Genomic DNA, 21,913 nt, shown 5'->3' with positions numbered 1-21,913 from the left:
TAATAAATTATTTTTCGTTTGTCTCACGACGTAGTCACGTGTGATGGAGATCGCAGAGACAAACGAAAAATAATTTATTTTTGTACTCTACCACGATGAATAACCACAACATTTTTAACGATATATACCATTCCTTGCTGGAAAATCGAAGAAGTGAGGGAAGACGTCCCTGTAGCTGTCCCTGGTTTTCTTCCCTCGTGGACCTCTTTCCCCCCCCCCCCCCCCCCCCCGATATCCGGCATACTTCTGATACTTTCCCGGGCTTTTTGCATTGAGGGAAAGGTGAATAAAAGACGAGGATTACCAAAAAAAAAAAAAAGAAATATATTTAATATGTGTTTAGTACATGAAAACACTTCTCGCAGCTGAGAGCAAGATAATATCGCACAGGCCGGATGCCACTGGAAAGTGAAATAGTCTTTCAGCAGTTGCGTAGCGCGTAAAAAGATATTATCGACATTACCCAACTGTAAATTTCACTTTCTGCGTCTGACCATGAGTTCTGGCACTAAGAATAATGTTCAAAGACATTGTGCTATATATATCATACGTAAAGAAGCAGTATAAGAAATGTAATGATTCGAGCATCCAGCTTCTGTTGAATGGCAGGAACATCCTTTCTGATCTTCTGCGCGTGGCTTGGCTTCAGTTATCGTCGTCTCTGGGATCAGTTTCATCACGCGCCGCCACTCAGTACGCGCCGCGCCTCGTCACGCGCCTCTCTCAATTATAATATTAGTCATGATAATTTTTATCTGCACGCGCGCATCTCACCGGTCACGTCGCTTCCCGTCTGCCGTGTTCTCTGAGCAGTCCTCCCCTTTCTAAAAGAGCAGAACAGGGTGAAAAAAAAAAAAAAAAAAAAAAAAGAAAGAAACAAAGAAACAAAAAATGCTTCGTCTTGCGTCTCGAGGCCTAGTTCACGTGCCACTTGTACTTTTGCGGAAAGAAACGACTGCTTCCTACCTTTAATTTTGTATTCATATTTTCATGCTATTCCAGGTTTTTACCCGTTACTTGTAATCTACTTCGTTTTTTTTTTAAATATCTTAGCTGTGACTTATACTGCACAGGTGGTGCAATTAGAACGAAGTAAAATAGCAGAAACAGCATTTCATCAGTTGCGTGGCGCGTGAAAAGTATTACTACCGAGCTGTTAATTTCACTTTCTGCGTCTAACCGTGCGTTCTGGCACTAAGACTGATGATGTTCAAAGACACTGTGCTATATCTTTAATACGTAAAGAAGCAATATAAGAAATGCATCATAGGCCTTTTGCGCCTTCTGGCGCAAAGAGACGTGATGATGATGATCATAGGCCTTTTCGGTTTTGCTATTCGAATGGCTTCAAGAGTGTTGGGTTTCGGCACGGCAGCCATTCGCGTGGACGGGGCTTGGCTACAGTTAGCGTCTTCTCGGGAGCGAAAAAAAAGACGTGATCACGTTTATCACGCGCCGCCTCTTGGCGTGCAAGCCTTTCCACTAGCCTTTTCCGAGGGTCTGAATGGGGGTACGGCCTCGATAACACTAAACACTTAATTTTTTGGTTCTGTAACATAAAACAGTAGAATTTTAGGCATTTTAACTCTAACAGTAAAAAATTTACTGTTACAGTAAATTTTATCCAGAAAGAAACAAAAACGGCTCAAAAGGGGCCAATATCATTTTGTTTGGTATATCAAAAAGTTTTCAGCCATTTTCCCACGAATACTACCGAAGATTTTCGAAGACTACCGAGATATCCTGAGACTACCGAAGATGATGAAGACTACGGAAGATTTCCGAGGAGAAAACCGAAAATTTTCTTTTATTTTATGAGTGATTTTATTACCACTTTTCGAAGAGTAGATAAGAATTTTCAATGCTAAAAAACAATGTTTTTTCTTTCACGAAATCGATGACATCAATGACATCAATGAAATCAATGAGTAATCAATGAGTAATCGATTGGTAATCAGTTGATTAGTCATTGATTATTGCCGATGATCAATGAATAATCGATGACTAATCGATAGGCCACAAAATTTTTGGTTATCGATTAGTCATCGATTGCATTGATTAGTCATTCGTTTCATTCATTACTCATCAAGATCATCTCCTTCAGGTGCGTAATGTAACTGCTTACGCCGGCTGTTTTCCTAAGCCAAAGCAGTTTTACTTTGCTGAAAACATCAACCGAAAGAAATCTTAAAACCACGTAGTCGATTCGTATGGTACTTCTTAGTTTCCTTTTCAGACTGGTTGGTTCCTGTTCAGTTGTTTTGTTATTGAATAAAGAGTTGGGTAAGGTTATATTTTGCACAAACCGTCTGTTTTTGTGATTAGCACTTCATGTCTCGACATGCCGGAAGATAATTGCTGTAGCCGCTAACCAAAACAGCGAACACTACACAATCACAACAATTTATTTTACGTCCCGATAGATACTTGCTGAACAGGTAAAACAAACGTCCCGTACCAGCGCGTTAGTTCTAGGAAAGAAATTAAATTACAAGATAGTGAGGGAAGGTAAAAAACGAAACGACGGAGGAAACGAATGACGGAGGAACACAAACTAACCTTATCGGTGACACTTCGTAATGAAAAAAGAAACATAGCAATGCGACGAAACTTGAAAGGGAAGCGTACGACCATACGACGTTAAACAACAAGCTTATACTGCACGAAAACGAAAATTACAACCACTAAACGGAATACTAATTACAAAACGACAACGTGCCACGAAAATAGGAAAACGCAAGGGAATACAAAAACAAAGAGAAAATTTGCATAGCGCGGTAACATGCCGGCCCCGAAAGGCGCACACCGAAAAATAAGCCTTTCCAAACAAAATAGACCAAGTACTTAAAGCTAGTGTTCAAAGTCTCTTAAAGCGCTTAAGCACTGTTCACTTAACACATTGTCCAAAGTCACTTAAAGCTAATCTAAGTGCTTTAAGCAAAGTTCCAGTTAGTCAGTTCAACTTAGAGTATTTTAAACAAAGTTCAGTCAAGTCCCACTCTGCACATTCAATTCTGATGCTCCTTCCAAGAGGCATAATTTCCGAATATCACGCCGTAAGACCGAAGTCGACGTTCTAACGATGACTTGTCGAACGTTTCCATGGCGATCCGGAAACACCTCCTGCACAACTCCTTTTGGCCAGCGGCCACGCGGAGAATTTTCGCCAATGACAAGAACAAGGTCTCCAACAGATAGGTTCGGTCGTGGGCGGAGCCATTTCTGTTTGACTTGAAGTGTTGGTAAATATTCCCGCATCCAACGTTTCCAAAAGATGTTTGCGAGGTACTGGGCTTGTTTCCAGCGTTTACCGCCATAGACGTGAACAGCCTCTGATTCTCCAGGAGGAACACATACATTCGGTCGCAGTAGAAGCAACTTATTCGGCGTGAGAGGCTCAGGATCTTTCGAATCACTTGTCGGGGGAGTAAGAGGACGATCATTTAATATCTTCTCTACTTCTGCCATAAGGGTTCCGAGAGTCTCATCGTCCACGATCTGAGAACCCAAGAGTGCACGGAGAATCTTGCGAATTGAGCGAATCATTCTTTCCCATACACCTCCTGCATGGCTTGCATGAGGGGGATTGAAATTCCACTTTACCCCACGCGTCCTCAAGCAATTGTCGATACGATCGGGATTCCATTTCTCCATAGCGGTCTTGATCTCAGTTTCGGCACCTCTAAAGTTAGTTCCGTTGTCACTGAAAACTTCAATCGGCGAACCTCGTTTGCAAACAAATCTTGAGAAGGCTTGAATAAACGAATCAGCTGTGAGCTCGTGAGCAATCTCTATGTGCACCGCCCGTATGGCTAAGCATGTAAATACACAGCCGTATCTCTTGACTTGACTGCGTCTCAACTTGACCATAATCGACCCAAAGTAGTCCACACCCACGGACGAAAAGGGGGGAAGACAAGGCTCAACTCTTGCACTAGGTAAAGGGGCCATTACTTGCTCACATGGCCTAGCGTTCCAGAAGCGACACTTAAGGCATTTTCCAATAACTCGCCGCACAGCCGCGTGGCCCCTCAGAATCCAAAATTTCTGCCTTATACCGGCGAGCACTTGACCAGCACCCACGTGGCCTTCTCTTTCGTGGTAATCTCTTATGATCAGTTCAGTAACATGATGTTTGCTGGGCAGAATCATGGGATGTTTGGCACTCAGTTCAATAGTGGCTCTTTCCAGGCGACCTCCGACGCAAATGACACCATCGATAATCACTGGGCTAAGTTTCCGAAGAGGACTAACGTACCCCACAAAGGTAAACTTGTTCTTTCGTGTAGCGGAAATACGAGACGGAGTACCCTGCGGGATCCTTAAGAGAACTGCCAATTCTTTGGGGAAAGCTTGTTTCTGGACCAGTTTAACTACCTCTCTAGTCGCTGCAACAATTTCGTCAACTGTCAGGTTTCTCTTAACCTCTCCTGACTGGTGGCGTAAATATTTCTTGTATCGAAGCAACCATGCGACAGAGGTCAATAACTTGTTGAGGGAGGAATAACGTGTTAAGAGCTTGTCTTCTTGCACCAACATGTGAACTTGAACTTTCTTTGTCTTAAGCTCACGATCATCTTTGGACAGGTCTGGGACCTCATCAGGCTGCTTTGGCCATTCAACCTCCTCTCGTCCTAAAAAGGCTGGTCCGTTAAACCAAAGCTGTGATTTCTGGGCTTCAGTGATGGAGAAACCTCTGGAGGCGTAATCTGCTGGGTTACGCAGCGAATCAACGTGTCGCCACTGGCATGGGGAAGAGGCGTCGTGGATCACCGACAGTCGGTTTGCGACGAACGTATGGAACCTTCTTGCTTCGTTTCTGATGTATTGGAGTACTATTGTGGAATCTGTCCAAAATACCGTTTTGTTTATCGGCAGATCAAGTTGCTCTGTGATAAAGCTATGCAGCTTGACCGAAACCACAGCAGCAGTCAGTTCCATCCTGGGAATTGTAACGGTCTTCAAAGGGGCAACACGTGACTTGGCCATAATCAATCCACAATGAACTCTTCCCTGGTCGTTCACGAGGCGAAGATAGGATGCTGCTCCATATCCCACTTCTGAGGCATCCGAAAAGTGATGCAGCTGAATGCTGTGGAGCACTCCGAAGTCTTTTGGCTTCAAGCATCGCGGCCAGCTTACGAGTTTAAGATTTGGAAGATCATCTAACCACGCCCTCCATTTAACCAATGTCTCGTCTGGGACGGTTTCATCCCAACCAAAGTCGAGCCTGCACAACTCTTGTAAGAGAACTTTGGCCGGTAGTATGAGAGGCGCTGCGAATCCAAGAGGATCGTAAAGGCTAGATATCAGGGACAGGATTCCCCTCCTGGTGTCAGGAACTGGTCTTTCCTTAACGCGAAAACTAAGCGTGTCTGCTGCCACGTCCCACTGGGTGCCCAAAGCGCGGTCAATAGGCAGGCCTTCTAAATCCAAATTAGCAATGGACGGTGCTCTCTCACCGGACGGGATATCTTCCAAGACCTCACGGCTGTTGCTGATCCATTTAGTAAGGTGGAATCCTCCTTTGGCCAACAACTTCACAAGTTGATCTGCGAGTCTGGATGCTTCAGGAACTGTCGCCACAGATTTTAAACAATCATCGACATAAAAGTTACGGTTCACACTGTCCACAGTCTGAGCATCGAAATCGCGCCCAAAATCTTTCGCTGTTTTCTTGAGGGCAAAACTTGCACAGCAAGGAGAAGATGTAGCGCCAAATAGATGTACTAGCATCTGATGGTCAACTGGGATCTTGGACAAGTCTCCATCTTCCCACCAGAGGAACCGCAAAGCATGACAGTCATCGGGTGCCACACGAACTTGATGGAACATCTGCTCCACATCTGCCATCAACGCAACCGATTCTTGCCGAAATCTAAGTAACACACCTGTAAGGTTGTTTGTCAGGTCGGGGCCCTGGAGTAACTGGTCATTAAGAGAAGTATCGCCAAATCGAGCTGCGCAATCAAAGACCACTCTTACTTTGCCAGGTTTGTGCTCATGGATGACTGGGTGGTGAGGCAGGTACCACAAAGGCTTGCTACCAGGGTCTATCTGGTCGTCTGGAACCTTTCTGGCATGACCCTTCGCGATGTACTCATTCATGGTCTTACAATACTTCTCCTTCAAGGACGAATCTTTCTGGAATCTCTTCTCGAGGAAATGAAGCCTGCGCAAAGCAACGCAACGATTGTTCATCAAAGAAGGAGGCCTGTAACGCCAGGGTAAGGCCAGTTCATAATGGCCGTCCACTAAATGGGCTGAGTTTTCAAGGATGGCAAGAGCTCGGCGATCTTCACTTGACATGGCCAACTTGCTGCTTGCCAGACACTCGCTGAACTCTGCATCATACATCCGCCTGAGCTGGCTGGACAACATTTCTTGGCTGCCTCTTACGAAGTTAACGTGGGCTTCATTTGCTGCTGGGGAGTTGTTCAGGCGACCGATAAGCGCCCAACCGAGGGGAGTCCTAACTGCATATGGCTGTTTTCGTCTCCCACGTCTCTCTTCATGGACCCAATGCGCTTCTGGCACATCGTTTCCGATAAGTATGCTAATAGCCTTCTCTCCGTCAAGTCTTGGGAACTTTATGCCCTTCAAGTGAGGTCACTGACTCACGTCTTCGTCTGAAGGAACACTTCGCTTAGAAATGGGAAGTCGATCGACAGTCCACACCTTGTCCAGAAGAATGGTATCATCGCCATCAAGAGCCACCACATTCAATGCCACTTCGTATCCAGATCTGGGGGTATTTTCAGCATTTATCGAAGACAGCGAGAAGTGAACAGGTTTCCCGGATACACCCAGGCTTTCGGCTAGACTGTTCAAACAGAGAGTCGTATCAGAGCCGTTATCCAGGAACGCGTAGGTCTCAATTTCTGGACTGCTTTCTCTACCTCGAACTCTCACTGGAACTATTTGCAAGCTAACACGGGAACTTCCAGTATTGACAGCCGCACACTGGACGTCTTGCAATGGGCCGGCCCCACTGGCGCCGTTCTGAGGAATATCTTCTGGCGAGGTCTCTCGAGTGGTACAGCTTGCGGGCCTCTCGACACCTTCGAGCGCAGCTGGCGGTGGATGGAGGAGTGAATGATGACGTTGCCCGCAACCACTGAAAAGGCACGGCTTTCTGAATGTACATCGTCTAGCGAGGTGATTTGTTTTCAAGCAGTTGACGCACAACCTCTTGGTCAACACGAACTCCTTTTGTTCGTCATAGGTCTTGTCTCGGAACTTGAAGCATCTTTCCAAACTGTGTGCGCCGTTGCAGAACAGGCGAGCGAGAGGCGTAACCTGTTTACCCGTACCTTGGGCAACAGGACCGACGGAGGGTTGACTGGGTGACGGGCCGTTTGAGGTACGTCCGCTAGTTGTTGACTGAATCCCAAGAGATGTCACAGTAGCCGGGGGATCGCCTCCTGGTCTTCGACGAGGTTTAGATTTAATATCCCCTTCTGGCTTTGCTCCCACCAGCTTTCCAAACGCAGTGTTTGCCACAGTTGCCCTCTTCTCAACAAAGGTGGCCAGGTGAGAAAATTTTGGTTCAGTCTCTGCCTCGATGAGCTTGTTTGACTCCTCGGCCCACTTAGCTTGCAGATGAGGTGGAAGTCTCATAACTATCCTCTTAAGCGTGTCCATAGAATTGATGTCAGCTTTGTAATGCATGTGCTCTGAGTTCAGGGCACAATTCTTCATGTCACGAGCCAATTGAGACAATTTCTCAGACTCCCAGGCACGAATCGGAGGTCCTTTGACAACCTTGTCGATGAACGCTCTCACAACAGTATGCTTCTGACCAAAGTTCTTACGTAAGATCACCTTTGCTTCTTTGTAACCTTCATCAGGCGGTAACATCAAACAGTTCTCGATAGCGTCCTTTGCAGCGCCCTTACAGTACTGTATTAGGTAAGAAAGTTTTTCGTCGTCCTTTTCCACTCGCCGTTCCACGTTTATCTCGAAACTCTTAATAAACCGAGGGTACCTCTTCGGGTCGCCATCGAAAGTTAGAAACTCTCTTTTGGGCATCTCAATCTTCTCAAGACCAGAGGCCATTAGACGTACTGCCTCGTCGTGTCTTTTCATAGCTTCCTGCTGCACCTTTAAAATACTTTGCTCCTCTGGGGCATCTACTCTTTCGGGTTTGTCAGAAATGTCCCTGCCTGGGAAATCTTTCTTAGGCTGAAGAGGCGGAATCGGAGCTGATCCCGACCGGTCGTCATCACATGAAGATAAATATCTGTCAACGGTCTCTTGTAACGTCTGCTTGGGTAGCAAGGGAAGATTCGTTGGTCTAGTATTGCCATCGCCACTCTCGCCACTTCCATCAGACAACTCGATCTGAGCTTGCTCAACTTCCATGCGTGCACACAGGAGCCGCCTTTGCATTTCGACCTCCAACCTTTGCACTTCAAGCTCTTGTTTCTTTGCCTCCAACTTCTGCTCCTGTTCGAGCTTTCTTAGTCTCAACTGAGCAAACGCAAGCCTTGTCTTTGACGATTTACTTGAACTTGATCTACGCGAACCATTATGTGAATAGTCTTTTGCCGAAGAACCAGGTCCTCTTTGGAATAATTGTTCGCGTGGTGTATCCCGTGGAACATCACGTGGTGTCACGAGCGGAGTCTCGCGTGGTAACTCGGGCGAAATTGGGCCAAAGGCGGAAACGCGTGGAGTCTCGAGCGGAGTCTCGCGTGGTAACTCGCGGGGTATCTCGGGCGGAATAACGACTGGAGTGGAAACACGTGTCAATTCTGTTTCAACAGAAACAAACTGCCTCGCCGAGTAAAACCATTCCGTAAACTCTTCATCGAAGAGGGCCTTTTCGTGAACCTCGTGGCGATGGTCGAGCGAGATCCTTTCCTGATCCTCCAAATCCACCACAGTCTGAAGTAAACATTGAACCGCCGCCGAGTATCTTGCAAATAAATCATCCAAGGCACTCTTTCTTGTCATAATTTCACTGAGAGATCCTGGATTAGAACACAACGATTTAATCCCATCGTACGCTCTTGTCAAATGACCTTTGTACGCCGTAACAGATCGACGTAGTCGCTTGACTTCTTCTAAACGTCGAACGCCTTCGTCAAACATTTCGTCGCTTGTAGCCATTTTCGACGTCGTCCTCCGCAAACACAGGTCGAAGAAGAGTCGATAAGAACGGTATGTAGCCGCTAACCAAAACAGCGAACACTACACAATCACAACAATTTATTTTACGTCCCGATAGATACTTGCTGAACAGGTAAAACAAACGTCCCGTACCAGCGCGTTAGTTCTAGGAAAGAAATTAAATTACAAGATAGTGAGGGAAGGTAAAAAACGAAACGACGGAGGAAACGAATGACGGAGGAACACAAACTAACCTTATCGGTGACACTTCGTAATGAGAAAAGAAACATAGCAATGCGACGAAACTTGAAAGGGAAGCGTACGACCATACGACGTTAAACAACAAGCTTATACTGCACGAAAACGAAAATTACAACCACTAAACGGAATACTAATTACAAAACGACAACGTGCCACGAAAATAGGAAAACGCAAGGGAATACAAAAACAAAGAGAAAATTTGCATAGCGCGGTAACAATTGCACTTTTTATGAAAGGGTAATTTTCGTCAACAGAAACGCCAGTTATAAAGAAAAGTACGTCTAACACAGATTTAAAAACTTCTAATCTCAAACGAAAAAAGGGTACAAGAAAGCAATAAATGTGTTTTTTGTGCGCAGTATAATAGTCGATGAGTAATCGATGGGTCATCGATGAGTTATCAATAACATCAATAAGTAATCAATCACATCAATGAGTAATCGATGTCATCGATGCGTAATCGATAGGCCACAAAATTTTTGGGCTTCGATTAGTCATCGATTACTCATTGATCATCGCCAATAATCAATGACTGATCAACTGATTACCCATCGATTACTCATTGATTACCAATTGATGTCATTGATCATCGATTAGTTATGCCTGGTTAAAAGTATTTTCCTCTGGAAACAGTAAACATTAAAAAATTGGCCAGTATTGCATCAAACACTAAAAATTAAACTTAAACCCCATCCAGACCCTCTTTTCCAGGCGTTCGGTAAGTGGGGAACAGCGCGAAGAATAGTGAGTAACAGATGAAAACGGCGGGCGAAAAAATAGGGAGGTGACTAGGGAGAGGAAGTCCCTCCCCACACCCCAGTCCCCTCCCCACTTTCTTTTAGCTTCTTTTCGCACCGTTTCCCTCTAACCGAACGCCTCGAACAGGCTTCCACCTAGAAGCAGCTCGTCTATCTCAGTTCAAAATGCGCAAAAGCGGCGCGTAAAAGCTTGCGGCGCAGGAAAAAGAAAAGTAAACAAAGTACGTGTTACAAAAAGCTGAAAAAGGTCCTTGGTCTTGAGCCCCAAATTTCACGATACGTGATGACCACAAAGAGTGTAGAATCGATTGCTTTTTCTCTTTCAAGGACATTATTTAAAATTTGTGAGGGAATGGCGGTGGAACCCTAAACTACACGGTTTGCCTCACGATTCTAGTTTTGTTTTTCGATACACGAGCCGCCTCCAGCACGCGCCTTCTCTCGACACGTGCCACCTCTCAACAAGGGCCGCACACCCATACACCGCCCCTCGTCGTGTACCGTCTCTCATCACGAGCCGTCTAACAGCACACACCGTCTCTCATCTCTCGCGCCATGTCCGCTGACCGATAGCAACCTATCGACAAGGGCTCGAGAGTGCAAGGTTTCCTTTCAAGTAATTTCATATTGATAGCAAAAGGAAAGACTACGAGCAGTCCCTTTTCTCTTACTTGAGGCTGAAGGGGTAAAATGGGAACTGGGTTTTGGGCAAATGTTCACTGGTTATGTGTGATTTGGGTCACTGGAACTGGGATTTGGAAAGTCGTGAAAACTATATGCAGGGAAATTTGATACAGGCAAAAATTGGGCTGGGAAATGAGATTTTAATGCTAGATTCATGCATTCCTATTTCAGGTTTCGGTTAACGCTTCATCAAACTTATCACGTTGACTAATCCCCATCACCTTGCTTGCCCATCGCCTAACTCCAGCCACACGAACGACTTAGGAAATTGGAGCGTTGACACCATTGGCAAACCGAATTAAATCTGAAGAAACTCAGAACAAACAAGCAATATATTTTTTACTCCAATTCATTTTATTTTTGATCTATATAATTACAAGACATAATTTGAAGAAACACTGTTCTGTTTGAAAAACAACTATGTTTAATGCAGTATATGATACACGACCTCGAAAAGGACTCGGATACATTAGTTTCAACAAAGTGCAAATGTTACTGTTCGACAAAAGTACAAGGATGAGTATGTATAAAAGTTCTAAATATTTTCATACATTTCTATAATGTCCTTCCTGGGAGAACTTGGTCAGTTGTAATAAATGTGTCATCTTTCAATAATACTGAGATCAGGTGCTTAGTCTACTTGAATTTGTTATAAATAGGTAAAGAGAAATTAGGAATTAATAAAAAAAAAACAGAACAAAACAGAAAGAGGACGCATATTAAACGGAATGCTTTAGTCAGTGTATTTTACCTTGAGGACGTTACTTCGGGTGGAGTGTTGCGTGACAATTTTAGTAACGGATGTTCAGGAGATTTGGGCCCCCGTGACAGTTATGGAGGCAAGTTAATGAACAGAATCACATGTGCAAAACAATTTGAACGAATGTCCCACTGTGGTTTATGGTTTTCGCTTTAATATGATATCAGGGTTTTAGTTTTAAGTAGTTGGCGTGCTTTACGATTGTGTTTCAAATAACAACGTCTTTGGCTACGCTTTTGTTTCGTTTGCTTAACCTTCGCATTGGCTAGAAAAACTCGTGCAGTTTTTTCAACCAGTCACGAGCAAATTAATGTCTTGGCTGACGTGTATTTTTTCGCGCTTCGCACCTGTTGCACGTATTTGCTTCGAGTCCTGATTGGTTCTTTACAATGCTTGCCTTTGCTATGATTGGCCAGATGCGAATACCTTTAGTTGGTTTTCATTTGGTGACAGTCATTAAAAGGGTTTACCTTGTTTCACCAAGGAGGATGCTCAAGAGAGTACGAATATAAACTTTAGCCAAGAGAAACTAGCAAAAACACATGCACGTAGCGCAAAAAATAACTTAATTATCCACAGCTACTGCCTAAAGTAGCAACAGCAGCTCTACGCTCTAAAAGAGAAAACTATGAGCAGTCCATAATACTTCTGGGCATAACTTGTAAAGCTGTACATATTTCCATAGCAAAGGTACAATGTAGAAGGGCGTGTAGCCAGCGTAGCTTCTGCTATGAATCTGATTTCCAGATCTTTATGGTTTTGTCATTTTCCAGGGCACCAGACGCGATGATATTCTCTGTCGGATGGCATGCTGAACATAGGACCACGTCTGAAAAAAAAAATGCCCCTTTATAAGACAGTACCAGTTTACAATGAAATGCAGATTTCTTGAACCTCCGAGGGAAACCAAGGGGGTTCAAGAAATCGGGGGTAAAATTGTAGAGTGCGACTGACTGAAGTAAATCGAAGGCAAAACGACTTTAAGTTTCAGTTATCTGTCTGGAGTTTTTTTTAAGAAAATTAGGATTTCACTGTACAGTGAACTTTCTCTAAACGGACACGGTTGGGAACGGCTCTAACTTTCCGTATTTGAGAGGTGTGGTGTACGTCTTAAAGGGAGTTTTAGTTACAGAAAAATGACTGAAAAACAGCAGGTATGGGACCAACACCAAGTGTCTGTCTTAAAGGTGTCGGTTATGAGAAAGTTGACTGTATTAAAACTTATTCAGGGCTGACAATTTTTTTTTTGGGCTTATACAATGGCAAAACATAAATGACGATGATGAAAATAAAAAATGATAAGAAGATGCTTTACATTACTTCCTCAACAATCATTTGCTGAATAAAACCTAAAAGTTTAAAATTAAAATGTTCTCGACTGATTCAAGCAGTATTCTTTTCATTTGCCACTTTAAAAATGAGAAGAAATCTGGGGCAAAGCTCATCTCACACTCACCTGTGGGGCCGTTAATGGAACAATATAGCTTTCAATAGAGCATGCATATTTTAAAGATTTTAGTTTTAACGCGCTGTCGGCTTCAACAACCCGCCACAGACACAGTGATTTTTATATATAATTAGTTTTTAGTTAGTTAATTGTAATCATTTAGTATACATAGCAACAGTCTAGTTAGTATTTAATTAAATAATTAATTTTACTGTAAATATAAGAATAATTTGAGATTTTTTAAATGTAACTTTAATCTTAGCATAGTTAATTTAAATACACGACCCCACAAGCTTTTAGCTTTTGTTATTATTGTGTCAAAATAAAGTTTTATCTATCTATCTATTTAGCAGTAACGATTGCACAGGCCTTTGTAAGATGCGACTCATCCCAGATTTCTTCTTGTTTCTAAAGTCGTGAATGCTTTGGCTTTTTGAAGGGGGGGGGGGGGGAGGTGCTGATATTGTCAATAGTGGTGAGAAACAGTCATGAAGTGCTACTCCATTAAGAAACAAATAACATACCACTGTGTCCCTCCAGCTTCTGTACTACTTCCTTGGATTGTAGATTCCAAATATACACCATGTTATCTTCTGATCCAGATACTATCCACTACCATATTAAGTAAAAAATGCCAGTGAGATAAAAGTTAAACACATTCGACCAATTACCCTGCAAAAACAGCCGCCTCTCATTACTTTCGCTACTAAGAGTAGCAGAAGCAATGAGAGGCGGCTGTATTCGCAGGCAATCAACCAATTCTACAGAAGCAAAGAGTCATTCATTAAAATTTTTTCAAATACATAATGCCAACTTAACTGACAGTTTTGAAAGAATATTTTGGCAGAACACACCACATACAGTGCAGAAAAGAGACTCCATCCACAGATATAAATGTATGAACTGAATCCACTTGAAATTGTACACAGTATGTACTACACATTTGCCATTTATACTTAAAATTTGCCCAGATATGTTCCTTTGAATTTTCCTTGGTTAAATTTGGATGACATCAAATTTTCAAACTTTATAAACTAGGTTAGGGCAGTAAACAATGAAATACAATTATTATTGCCATACCTTTCCCCCTGTAACTGAGAAATTGGCAAATATACAGTATTTTTCATTCTTGTGACCAGTGTAAGTTTTCAGACACTTTCCTTTGCTGTAATCCCATAGTTTCAGGGTGCTGAAAAATAATGTAAAAAAGGAACTATTTAAAGGGGCTAGGTCAAGGTATTTTAAGAAATTCCATTTATTTTCGTTAATTAAGAGCTGTAAACTTCAAATTTATTTAGCAAAGCAAAAGTCATTTTTTAGCAAAATCACTGCCACATAACAAACAAGGGTGACTTTTGAGGACTGTAAATGACACTTTCCTACAAATTGAGATACACTTGAAAGAAGTCGGGCCGACATTTTTCAAGTTTACCCGAAAGCAATCCGTTTTAATCTTCTCGAATTCTGCCCATGTACATAACCCTTTTTGGCCTTTTTATTTTCCGTTTGAGTTATTCTACAGTTTTAAGCCGTTATTGTGATATTTCAGTTAATTCTATGACCGGTTGGTCAGTGCCAAAATTGCCTAAAATTATTAATTGCGTGACATAGCCCAACTATGACCACTTTAAACTCACTTGTCTAACGTCGCAGCTAATATGTACTTTCCATTAGGAGAAAATTTCACAAATGACACTGGTGGATTGTCATCATCTGAAATCAGAAAATAACATTTTTCCAAGTTAATAACTGTATTAAGCAGTAATTCGCTACAACTTGTAAAGATTAAGACGAAGTTACATGACATGATTTTAATGATGATTTTTAACAGTGATTTTCTATCCATGTTACACAGGACAACTTTGAATGCAACATTGTTGCAACAACAGTACCCACGTTACAAATAAAGTAACAAAGTAATCAACTTTCTGTTACTGACAGATCAAATTTCTTTTAATTTTCTTACATGTAGCTTGTGGGGCTGTTGAAAACATTAACAAAATAATATCTTATTTTGAGATTGTTGTTTAACAGCTTTAGACAGGATATTTAAGGAACTGACCTATAAGAGTCTTGAGGCATTGTCCAGAAGCTGTATCCCAGATGCGACTAAGGACAACAAATACAAAGTAAATTGTCAACAAAACAGCATGACAACAAACAAAAACAGATGAGCAAGTAACTTACCAAAGACCATCATAACTACTTGATACAATCAGAGCTCCATCTCTGTTAAAATGAACCTGCAAAAACACAGTCAGACAATAAATAATATCTGAGGAAAAGCAGACAATAAAATCATGAAATACAACAAACTTACAAGTATGCATGAAACCTTGAAACAGTATGTTTCAGTAACATTAAAATATAGGTTATGAGCAGATCTAGTGTCCCAAAGTCATTCAAAACAAATTTTACAAAAATCATGTACAATGCAGCACAAGAGCCTTGAAAGCACTAAGCCCAGGGGGGGGGGGGGGTACTTGCAGTATACATGACGGGGAGGTTCAGACGTATTTTTTAGGGTTGACAATTTACACCCTCGGTATTTTTTTGGGTCAAGAGATCTGTCATGTATTTTTTTAGGTCTTAAAGTCTGTTTCATTGAATAAATAAGTATCGAGGTGCTATGTCTTGTACTTTTTGGGGTAGAGAATTTTGATGCCAGGTATTTTTTTGGGTGTAAAATTTCAGGCTCATGTATTTTTTTGGGTTCGCAATATGAAGCTCAGTCGGACCCCCCGTCATGTATACTGCAAGTACCCCCCTGGGGCACTAAGCCGTTTCTAACATAACATAAAATTAAAAAAAGTATTTTTTTTCTTACTGCCGTGACAGGATCTGAATGAGCAGGTAATGTCTTTAAGCACTTTCCTGTCTTGACATCCCAAATGCGTACACTCTCATCAAACTGGTTCATGAAAACAAATAAAGACAGTTTTAAAAGGACAACATTTGAGTTTTTCAGCAGTAAAGTCAGTTAAAGTTTACCTCCAGATGCACAACAAAATACGTGAAAGTGGAAAACAATCAACATTTACAAATGTACCAATAATAACTCCTTAATTATTTCCACTATAATTGCATTCTAGACAATGTTACACCTATAGTACTTACAGAGCCGGAGACAATGAGATTAGACTGAGGGTTGAAGTTACAACAAAATACATAATTGCTGTGCCCTTTAAGAGTCTTGAGACATTTTCCCTGAAAGGAGAACATCAACAACAGGTTAGCATTACACAAACAGTTTAAAATTCATGGCTTTCAATTTAAGGGCAGCCTCGAGCCAAGTGGTGCATACTGCTGGAGGTTATCCCAGTTTCGATAGCATTAAACAGCTAGGAATATTCCTACTCCTCGCTGGATGGGATGCTAGTCCATTGCAGCGTACCCCCAGCATTATTTCGCCAGTACCCATTTATACAACCAGGTAAAGAGAGGCACTATTTGATAGATAATTACTTCAGCTCACAGCATTATTGGATATACTGCAGGCAGCTGAGGCCACCTAAAACCCTATTTTTCTCTCTCTGCATCACATCGACGATTTCAGTTGCTTCCACACTGATGTTTTGGTTCATAGTTGCAATATTCAAAATACACCCTATTGCAGAGAGAGAACAATAGGATTTTTGTGGGTCAGTATTTATAAAAGTAAAGTGTCTTGCTCAAGAACACAACACAGTGACCCCGGCCGAGGCTCGAACCTGGAACGTCCGCTCCTGAGAAACACACCAGTTAACACTTATATCTAGTGAAGTACACACATACATTATAAAACATAGAGAATGTTTGGACCAAGGTTCAGTTGAACCCTGTTAACAACCCTCCAAGTTTATTTTTTTCCTTAGTGGCCATTTGGCCACCAACTACTCAAGTTTTGGTCGCCAGTGAAAAATTTGAGTCACCAAATTAAGCTGATGCTTTCAATCCTTCCTCTCAATTTTAGTTGCCAGGCTGGCGACCTTGGTTCAAATTTAGTCGCCACCTCCAAAATTTTAGTCGCCATGGCGACTAAAATGATCTTAACTTGGAGGGTTAGTTAATACATACATGGTAATGACCACAAGAAGCATCTGTATTAGCAGGTTGGCTATAAGGTGAGTGATATAGAGAATATTTTGCAGTTAAATTTGATCTTAGTTAATTTTTTTATTTTAACTAGTTGAGTTATTTTTTCTAACTAGTTTTTTTTATTATTATTCTAGATTAATAAGTAGAAAAAGTAGAACACCTCCCCCCTTGATATCTCATACCCCCCCCCCCCATCCTTACTAACCCTCCCCTACTATCTGCTACTATCCCCCTCCCCTAAGCACTATTATATTTTTTTTTCTTTTTTACTAAGCTGCACTAGATTTGAACTCTCAACCTCTGGATTTGCTGTCCAACCCCTTATCCACTTTGCCACGTAGGAAACGTTGGGTGAACCACTATTTTTTTATTTTAATATATGATACCCTAACCCTAACCCCATTAGTTTAACTAGTTAAAAAAAAATCAACTAGTTAGAAAAAACTAACTAGTTAAAATAAAAAATTAACTGAGATCAAAAATTAACTGCAACAAATACAACTTTTAGTTAGGTGCCAGGTTTGATAACAGTAATAAAACTTACAGTGGCAAAATCCCATATTTTTAGAGTTTTATCATCTGAAGCAGAAACAAGCAGCTTTGAATCTGATGACCAAGAGACATCTGAAATACCCTGAAAAAAAAAATAAAACAAAAATTAATGAATGCACATGCAAGTTTCAGCAATCTGTGTGACAATAATTACTGCCAGGGACACTTTTCTGCCCGGGCCTCCATTTAATATTGACAACCTGTAAACAACAATGAGAAGTTTTTTCTCTCATAGTAGCGGGGAAGAGACTGTTTTCTGATGTAAAGTGAAGTGTCTCAGCTACATAATATCATACCATTCTAAACTAAAGTGTACTGCAAATATTGCATTAATTATTAAATTAACTAAGCCAACATTCCTACTCTTGAACCATATGGCAAAAACTTGATGCCCTATCTCTTTCTATCCACACAAATTACTGGCTATTACACAATACACCATTAGCCATATTTTGACATCCTCCACGAAAAACATATTTTTATAGCCTCCAATAAACTAATTTTAATATTTTAACTACTGCTAAGACTTGCCATACCAACTTGTGTCCAGATATGGTTTTCTCAAATTTTCCATCAAAAGCTCCCCATATTTTTATGTACTTGTCAGCAGCTGAAATATAAAGAATATTCCTGTTAGGGACAAAGAGAAAGGTTCCTATGGCTGTAATAACCTTTTTCTAGATTCCATCATTATTAATTTTGCACATGTACATTATATCAGTAAGGAAATTTTCTGACTGGTTCACAGCTTTCTCTTATTGCGTTCGACTAAGGAGAGCGCAAGCCTAATTTTGTTTTTGCGTCCTGTGTCTTTTGAGTTGGTATGCCTGTGTACTGTTATGCGGAATGAATCGAGCCTTAATGCACGCGCAGATCTATGTATGGATGCCAGATTGGCCGCCCCGATTGATTTTTGCAGGGGCAATTCTCGACCGGGAAACTGGTAGCCACAGATGGCCTCGATTTCATGTAAAACAAGATGGCGTCCCAAACGCAGCTTAGAAACATTATTTTGCTTGAAAAAAAGGGTTAAAAACGTGTTGTCAAAATTGTCATTTTGCCAAAAATGTCATGGAGAACATTAGAAGGTTATCATCCAAGGTAGCAGAGTTGTCTTCAGCCACCGAACGTCATAAAAAGAGTGGAAATCGAGTAAGTCGATGCGTAGTTTCGTACGGAGTTCGTTTGTAGGTAAACCAGCGTATTTCGTTGTGTGAATGTAATATGCGTGTAGTGGATTCAGGGGTTCAAAATAGCAGCCGGCTGTCGGCGGTGCCGGCCTGCGACACTTGCCGGCTACTTTTCACCGAAGAAATCTCATCCTTCGGCCAACTGAATGAAGTGCTGCAATGTTGAAGTAACATTTCATTCACAGCAGCCACAGGGCTGGAAAGTGCCTCGCTGGTCGCTATGTGACCTTCGTCAGTGTCACCAATGTGGCGCTTCATTTCTGTGTGATGATCGGGCCCCCCCCTTCTTAGGTATGTGTCCCTCCAGATTTTTGGATCTTATTTGCTTGTCAAACATTCCAGAGAGTCTTGCTCTTCCATTCTGCTTGCCGTAAATTTCTTCACTCGCCAGTGGCGCTGTGGTCGCCCCGTGCATGCACCAATGGTCGTCATGTTGGATATGGATTGTGTCCCGGTGCTGGCTTCTCAGCGGGATGAGCCTTCACAACCGACAAATTCAGGCAAACGAATTTTATTTTGAACCCTGTGGATTACTGTGTGAATTATGTCTGTGGAATTTTAAATCGAAGTAAAACTATTTCCAGAAGTTTGTGGAAAACGACAGTGCCAAACGATAACAGGTCAAGTGAAATAAATAATTATTTTTGTGTACATAATAATATTTCATTCATTCTATGTTCTTTTGGCTCGTCACACAATCTTTCTCACACTTATCCTCCTTGCGTTTGGTTCGATACTGAAGCATAGTAACTAACTTTGACATGAGGCATACTACAAGTAGGCCGACCATGTCGGGTTTTTTGCCACTGCCTGCTTACCTTGGGTCTATTTTACCTATAGGTCAAACGCACTCCCCTGATCTCTGATTACTACTAGTAATAAATATTATTAGAGGATTGTAAGACATGGGGGATGATACCATCACAAACCAACTTCGAAGATATGACTAGGGACAAGTCAGGGTATAAAAGTCTGTTTACAGGAGGTGTCTGCTTAAGGGTGTTCGCGAGAACATTTTGTAGTCAATATATTTTTGTAAAATTTTACTGCAGTCAGATAATGAGTTACTTGTGTCAGAAATGCAAAACAATTAGGGTCACCAACTTTGTTTCAGAGATAAAGTGTGTGGAAAACTACCCTGTTTTTGAAAAATTGGTGCATGTAATTCAGCGTGGTTTACAGGGTTTATAGCTAAAAATCTCCAAGATGAGTAAAGAAAGGCAAATGCTCTTAGTCATATTTTGTAAAAGTATGTCCGTTGTGTAAATTAATTCCTAGAGTTGCTATCCTTTTTGTAACATTTAATCCTGAAAGTGGCATTAGGAACCGTCCTACAGCAAAACGAAAAGCTCAAAAATCAGAGTTTGAACGTACGTGGGACAAAAAAATCAAACTTTTACTCCATAGATTTTTTTTAATTTTTTTGCAAAACAAAAATAATCCTTAACAAAAGGGAAGCCAAGAGCCATGCGGCCGACACTGCCGGAGCTTATCCCAGTTTATGTAGCTTTTAGATGCTAGAAATATTTCTACTCCCCTCTGAATGGAATGCTAGTCCATCGCAGGGTACCCTCCCCCCCCCCCCCAGCATTATGTCGCCAGTACCCATTTATACACCTGGATGGAGAAAGGCACTTTGAGACCCCGGCTGCAAGGCTCGAACTCAGACTGCCCGATCCGGAGTCCGGCGCACTAGCTAACAATTAGGCCACCGCACCTCCCACAATCCTTGACAAAAGTGATCAATTTAAAAAAATGTAGTGGGCCAGCTAATTGCAAGCAAAGTTAATGCAATAGCTACTAGCCCTGTATGTGTTTAGAAAGTTTCCTTGGCCCGCTTGATGCATGGCGTGACCTGAAGTTGAGACATGAATTACTTGCGCAGTAAGGATGCGCATAAACAATTAGTGCAAACATCCTTGAAGGAGTCTACGGAAGTGAATACCCATCATTAGAAACAGTTTGATTACACTTTAAAATTATGGTAAGAAAACAGTTAACAACTTACAAGAACTTGCCAGCCAGTCTCCATTTGGACTGAACTTCACTGAGGAAATAGCTTTTGTATGACCAGCTAATGTGTACTTCAGTATATAGTTTGGCTTCTGTATGCAAAAGTGATAAAACATCTGTTATAGATACATCGTATACTGGCCATTTAACTTTTATAGCCAGATCACAGTGGTAGAAGAATAGGTTCCTTAATCCGGGGGAATGGGAGACAACAGGGAGGCTAAACGAGAATCCAGTAAATGTTAGCTGAGAACAACAAGCCAAGGTCATCACCGTGTCAGACATAGATCAGAGTCAACTGCATAGACTGTGCATGTGTCAAATGACATGCAGTAAATCATTTAAATTTACGATTTGGCTCAGAATATAAACGGCTAAAACCTTAAAGATTAATGCCTGGCTATAAGTGAAATCTCTCGCCATCAAAATGCTAAAATTGATTGCTTTTTAACTTCAGTTTAAAGCTTAACATGACATACATTCTGTATGTTAAATTACACTGAAGTTTGATAATTGATTTACAAGAACTTCTCCAGGTTTAGAGACCATATTACAGGCTTCAATCGCACACGGTTCTTCGTACACAAAATATAACAAATGGCACAGAACAGAACGTTGAAAGCTTCAATTTACACATGTACCTTCGAGGACGCTGTAGTATTCCCTGGGTTTGAAGAGGGTTGTGTAGATTTCGAGGTTTCCGAAGTGTTATTCGGCTGAGCGGACGGATTGTCATTTTTAACGGCTTCTTCCGTCGATGCCATATGTGTCTTGATGCTCTCAAGAGACAGGGCCTTTCTGTTAGACCAGGTAACGCTTGTAAAGCTAGAGAAAAGATCAGTTTTGTCAGAGAACAACAACTTTATATGAACCGGACTGAAAGAGCACACGTGAAACAACTCGATTCAGGGAGCCGCAAAGACGTATGGGTATTGGTATTGTAAGATCGCAATGCGTCCAGACGATGCAAAGGTCGTCGCGAGCGCGTCGCGTAAAACCCAGCAGGGTTTGTTATGTGGGTTTTTATTCGTTCTATTCTGTCATTGAAAATAAGATT

General features: G+C 41.7%; 3 protein-coding genes across 3 annotated transcripts; all 3 read right to left on the bottom strand.

Moving 5' to 3' along the window:
* Positions 1-2,407: 2,407 nt before the first annotated feature.
* LOC144642310 (uncharacterized) lies at positions 2,408-6,574 on the bottom strand. The gene is made up of 2 exons (XM_078501280.1): positions 2,560-6,574; positions 2,408-2,471 (listed from the first exon to the last, which is right to left on the bottom strand). The coding sequence occupies exon 1, from the start codon at positions 6,379-6,381 to the stop codon at positions 2,989-2,991; it is 3,393 nt and encodes a 1,130-aa protein (XP_078357406.1). The 5' UTR covers positions 6,382-6,574; the 3' UTR covers positions 2,408-2,471; positions 2,560-2,988.
* Positions 6,575-6,599: 25 nt separating this feature from the next.
* On the bottom strand, positions 6,600-9,579 carry LOC144642460 (uncharacterized). Its single transcript, XM_078501420.1, has 2 exons — positions 9,369-9,579; positions 6,600-9,280 (listed from the first exon to the last, which is right to left on the bottom strand). Exon 2 carries the CDS (start codon positions 9,112-9,114, stop codon positions 6,610-6,612), a length of 2,505 nt encoding a protein of 834 aa, XP_078357546.1. The 5' UTR covers positions 9,115-9,280; positions 9,369-9,579; the 3' UTR covers positions 6,600-6,609.
* A 1,555-nt stretch (positions 9,580-11,134) lies between these two features.
* On the bottom strand, positions 11,135-21,753 carry LOC144661797 (WD repeat-containing protein 5). Its single transcript, XM_078522609.1, has 12 exons — positions 21,498-21,753; positions 20,852-20,948; positions 18,190-18,263; positions 17,646-17,735; positions 16,142-16,231; positions 15,852-15,935; positions 15,212-15,267; positions 15,087-15,133; positions 14,662-14,737; positions 14,105-14,213; positions 13,549-13,636; positions 11,135-12,406 (listed from the first exon to the last, which is right to left on the bottom strand). The coding sequence occupies exons 1-12, from the start codon at positions 21,618-21,620 to the stop codon at positions 12,306-12,308; spliced, it is 1,035 nt and encodes a 344-aa protein (XP_078378735.1). The 5' UTR covers positions 21,621-21,753; the 3' UTR covers positions 11,135-12,305.
* Positions 21,754-21,913: the final 160 nt, after the last annotated feature.

This window comes from Oculina patagonica, chromosome 1 (assembly GCF_052425735.1).
Source record: "Oculina patagonica isolate OP01 chromosome 1, crgOcupat, whole genome shotgun sequence".
Lineage (NCBI taxonomy): Eukaryota > Metazoa > Cnidaria > Anthozoa > Scleractinia > Oculinidae > Oculina > Oculina patagonica.
Note: the sequence above shows the minus strand (reverse complement) of the source record. Positions and strands in the feature narration are given on the sequence as shown.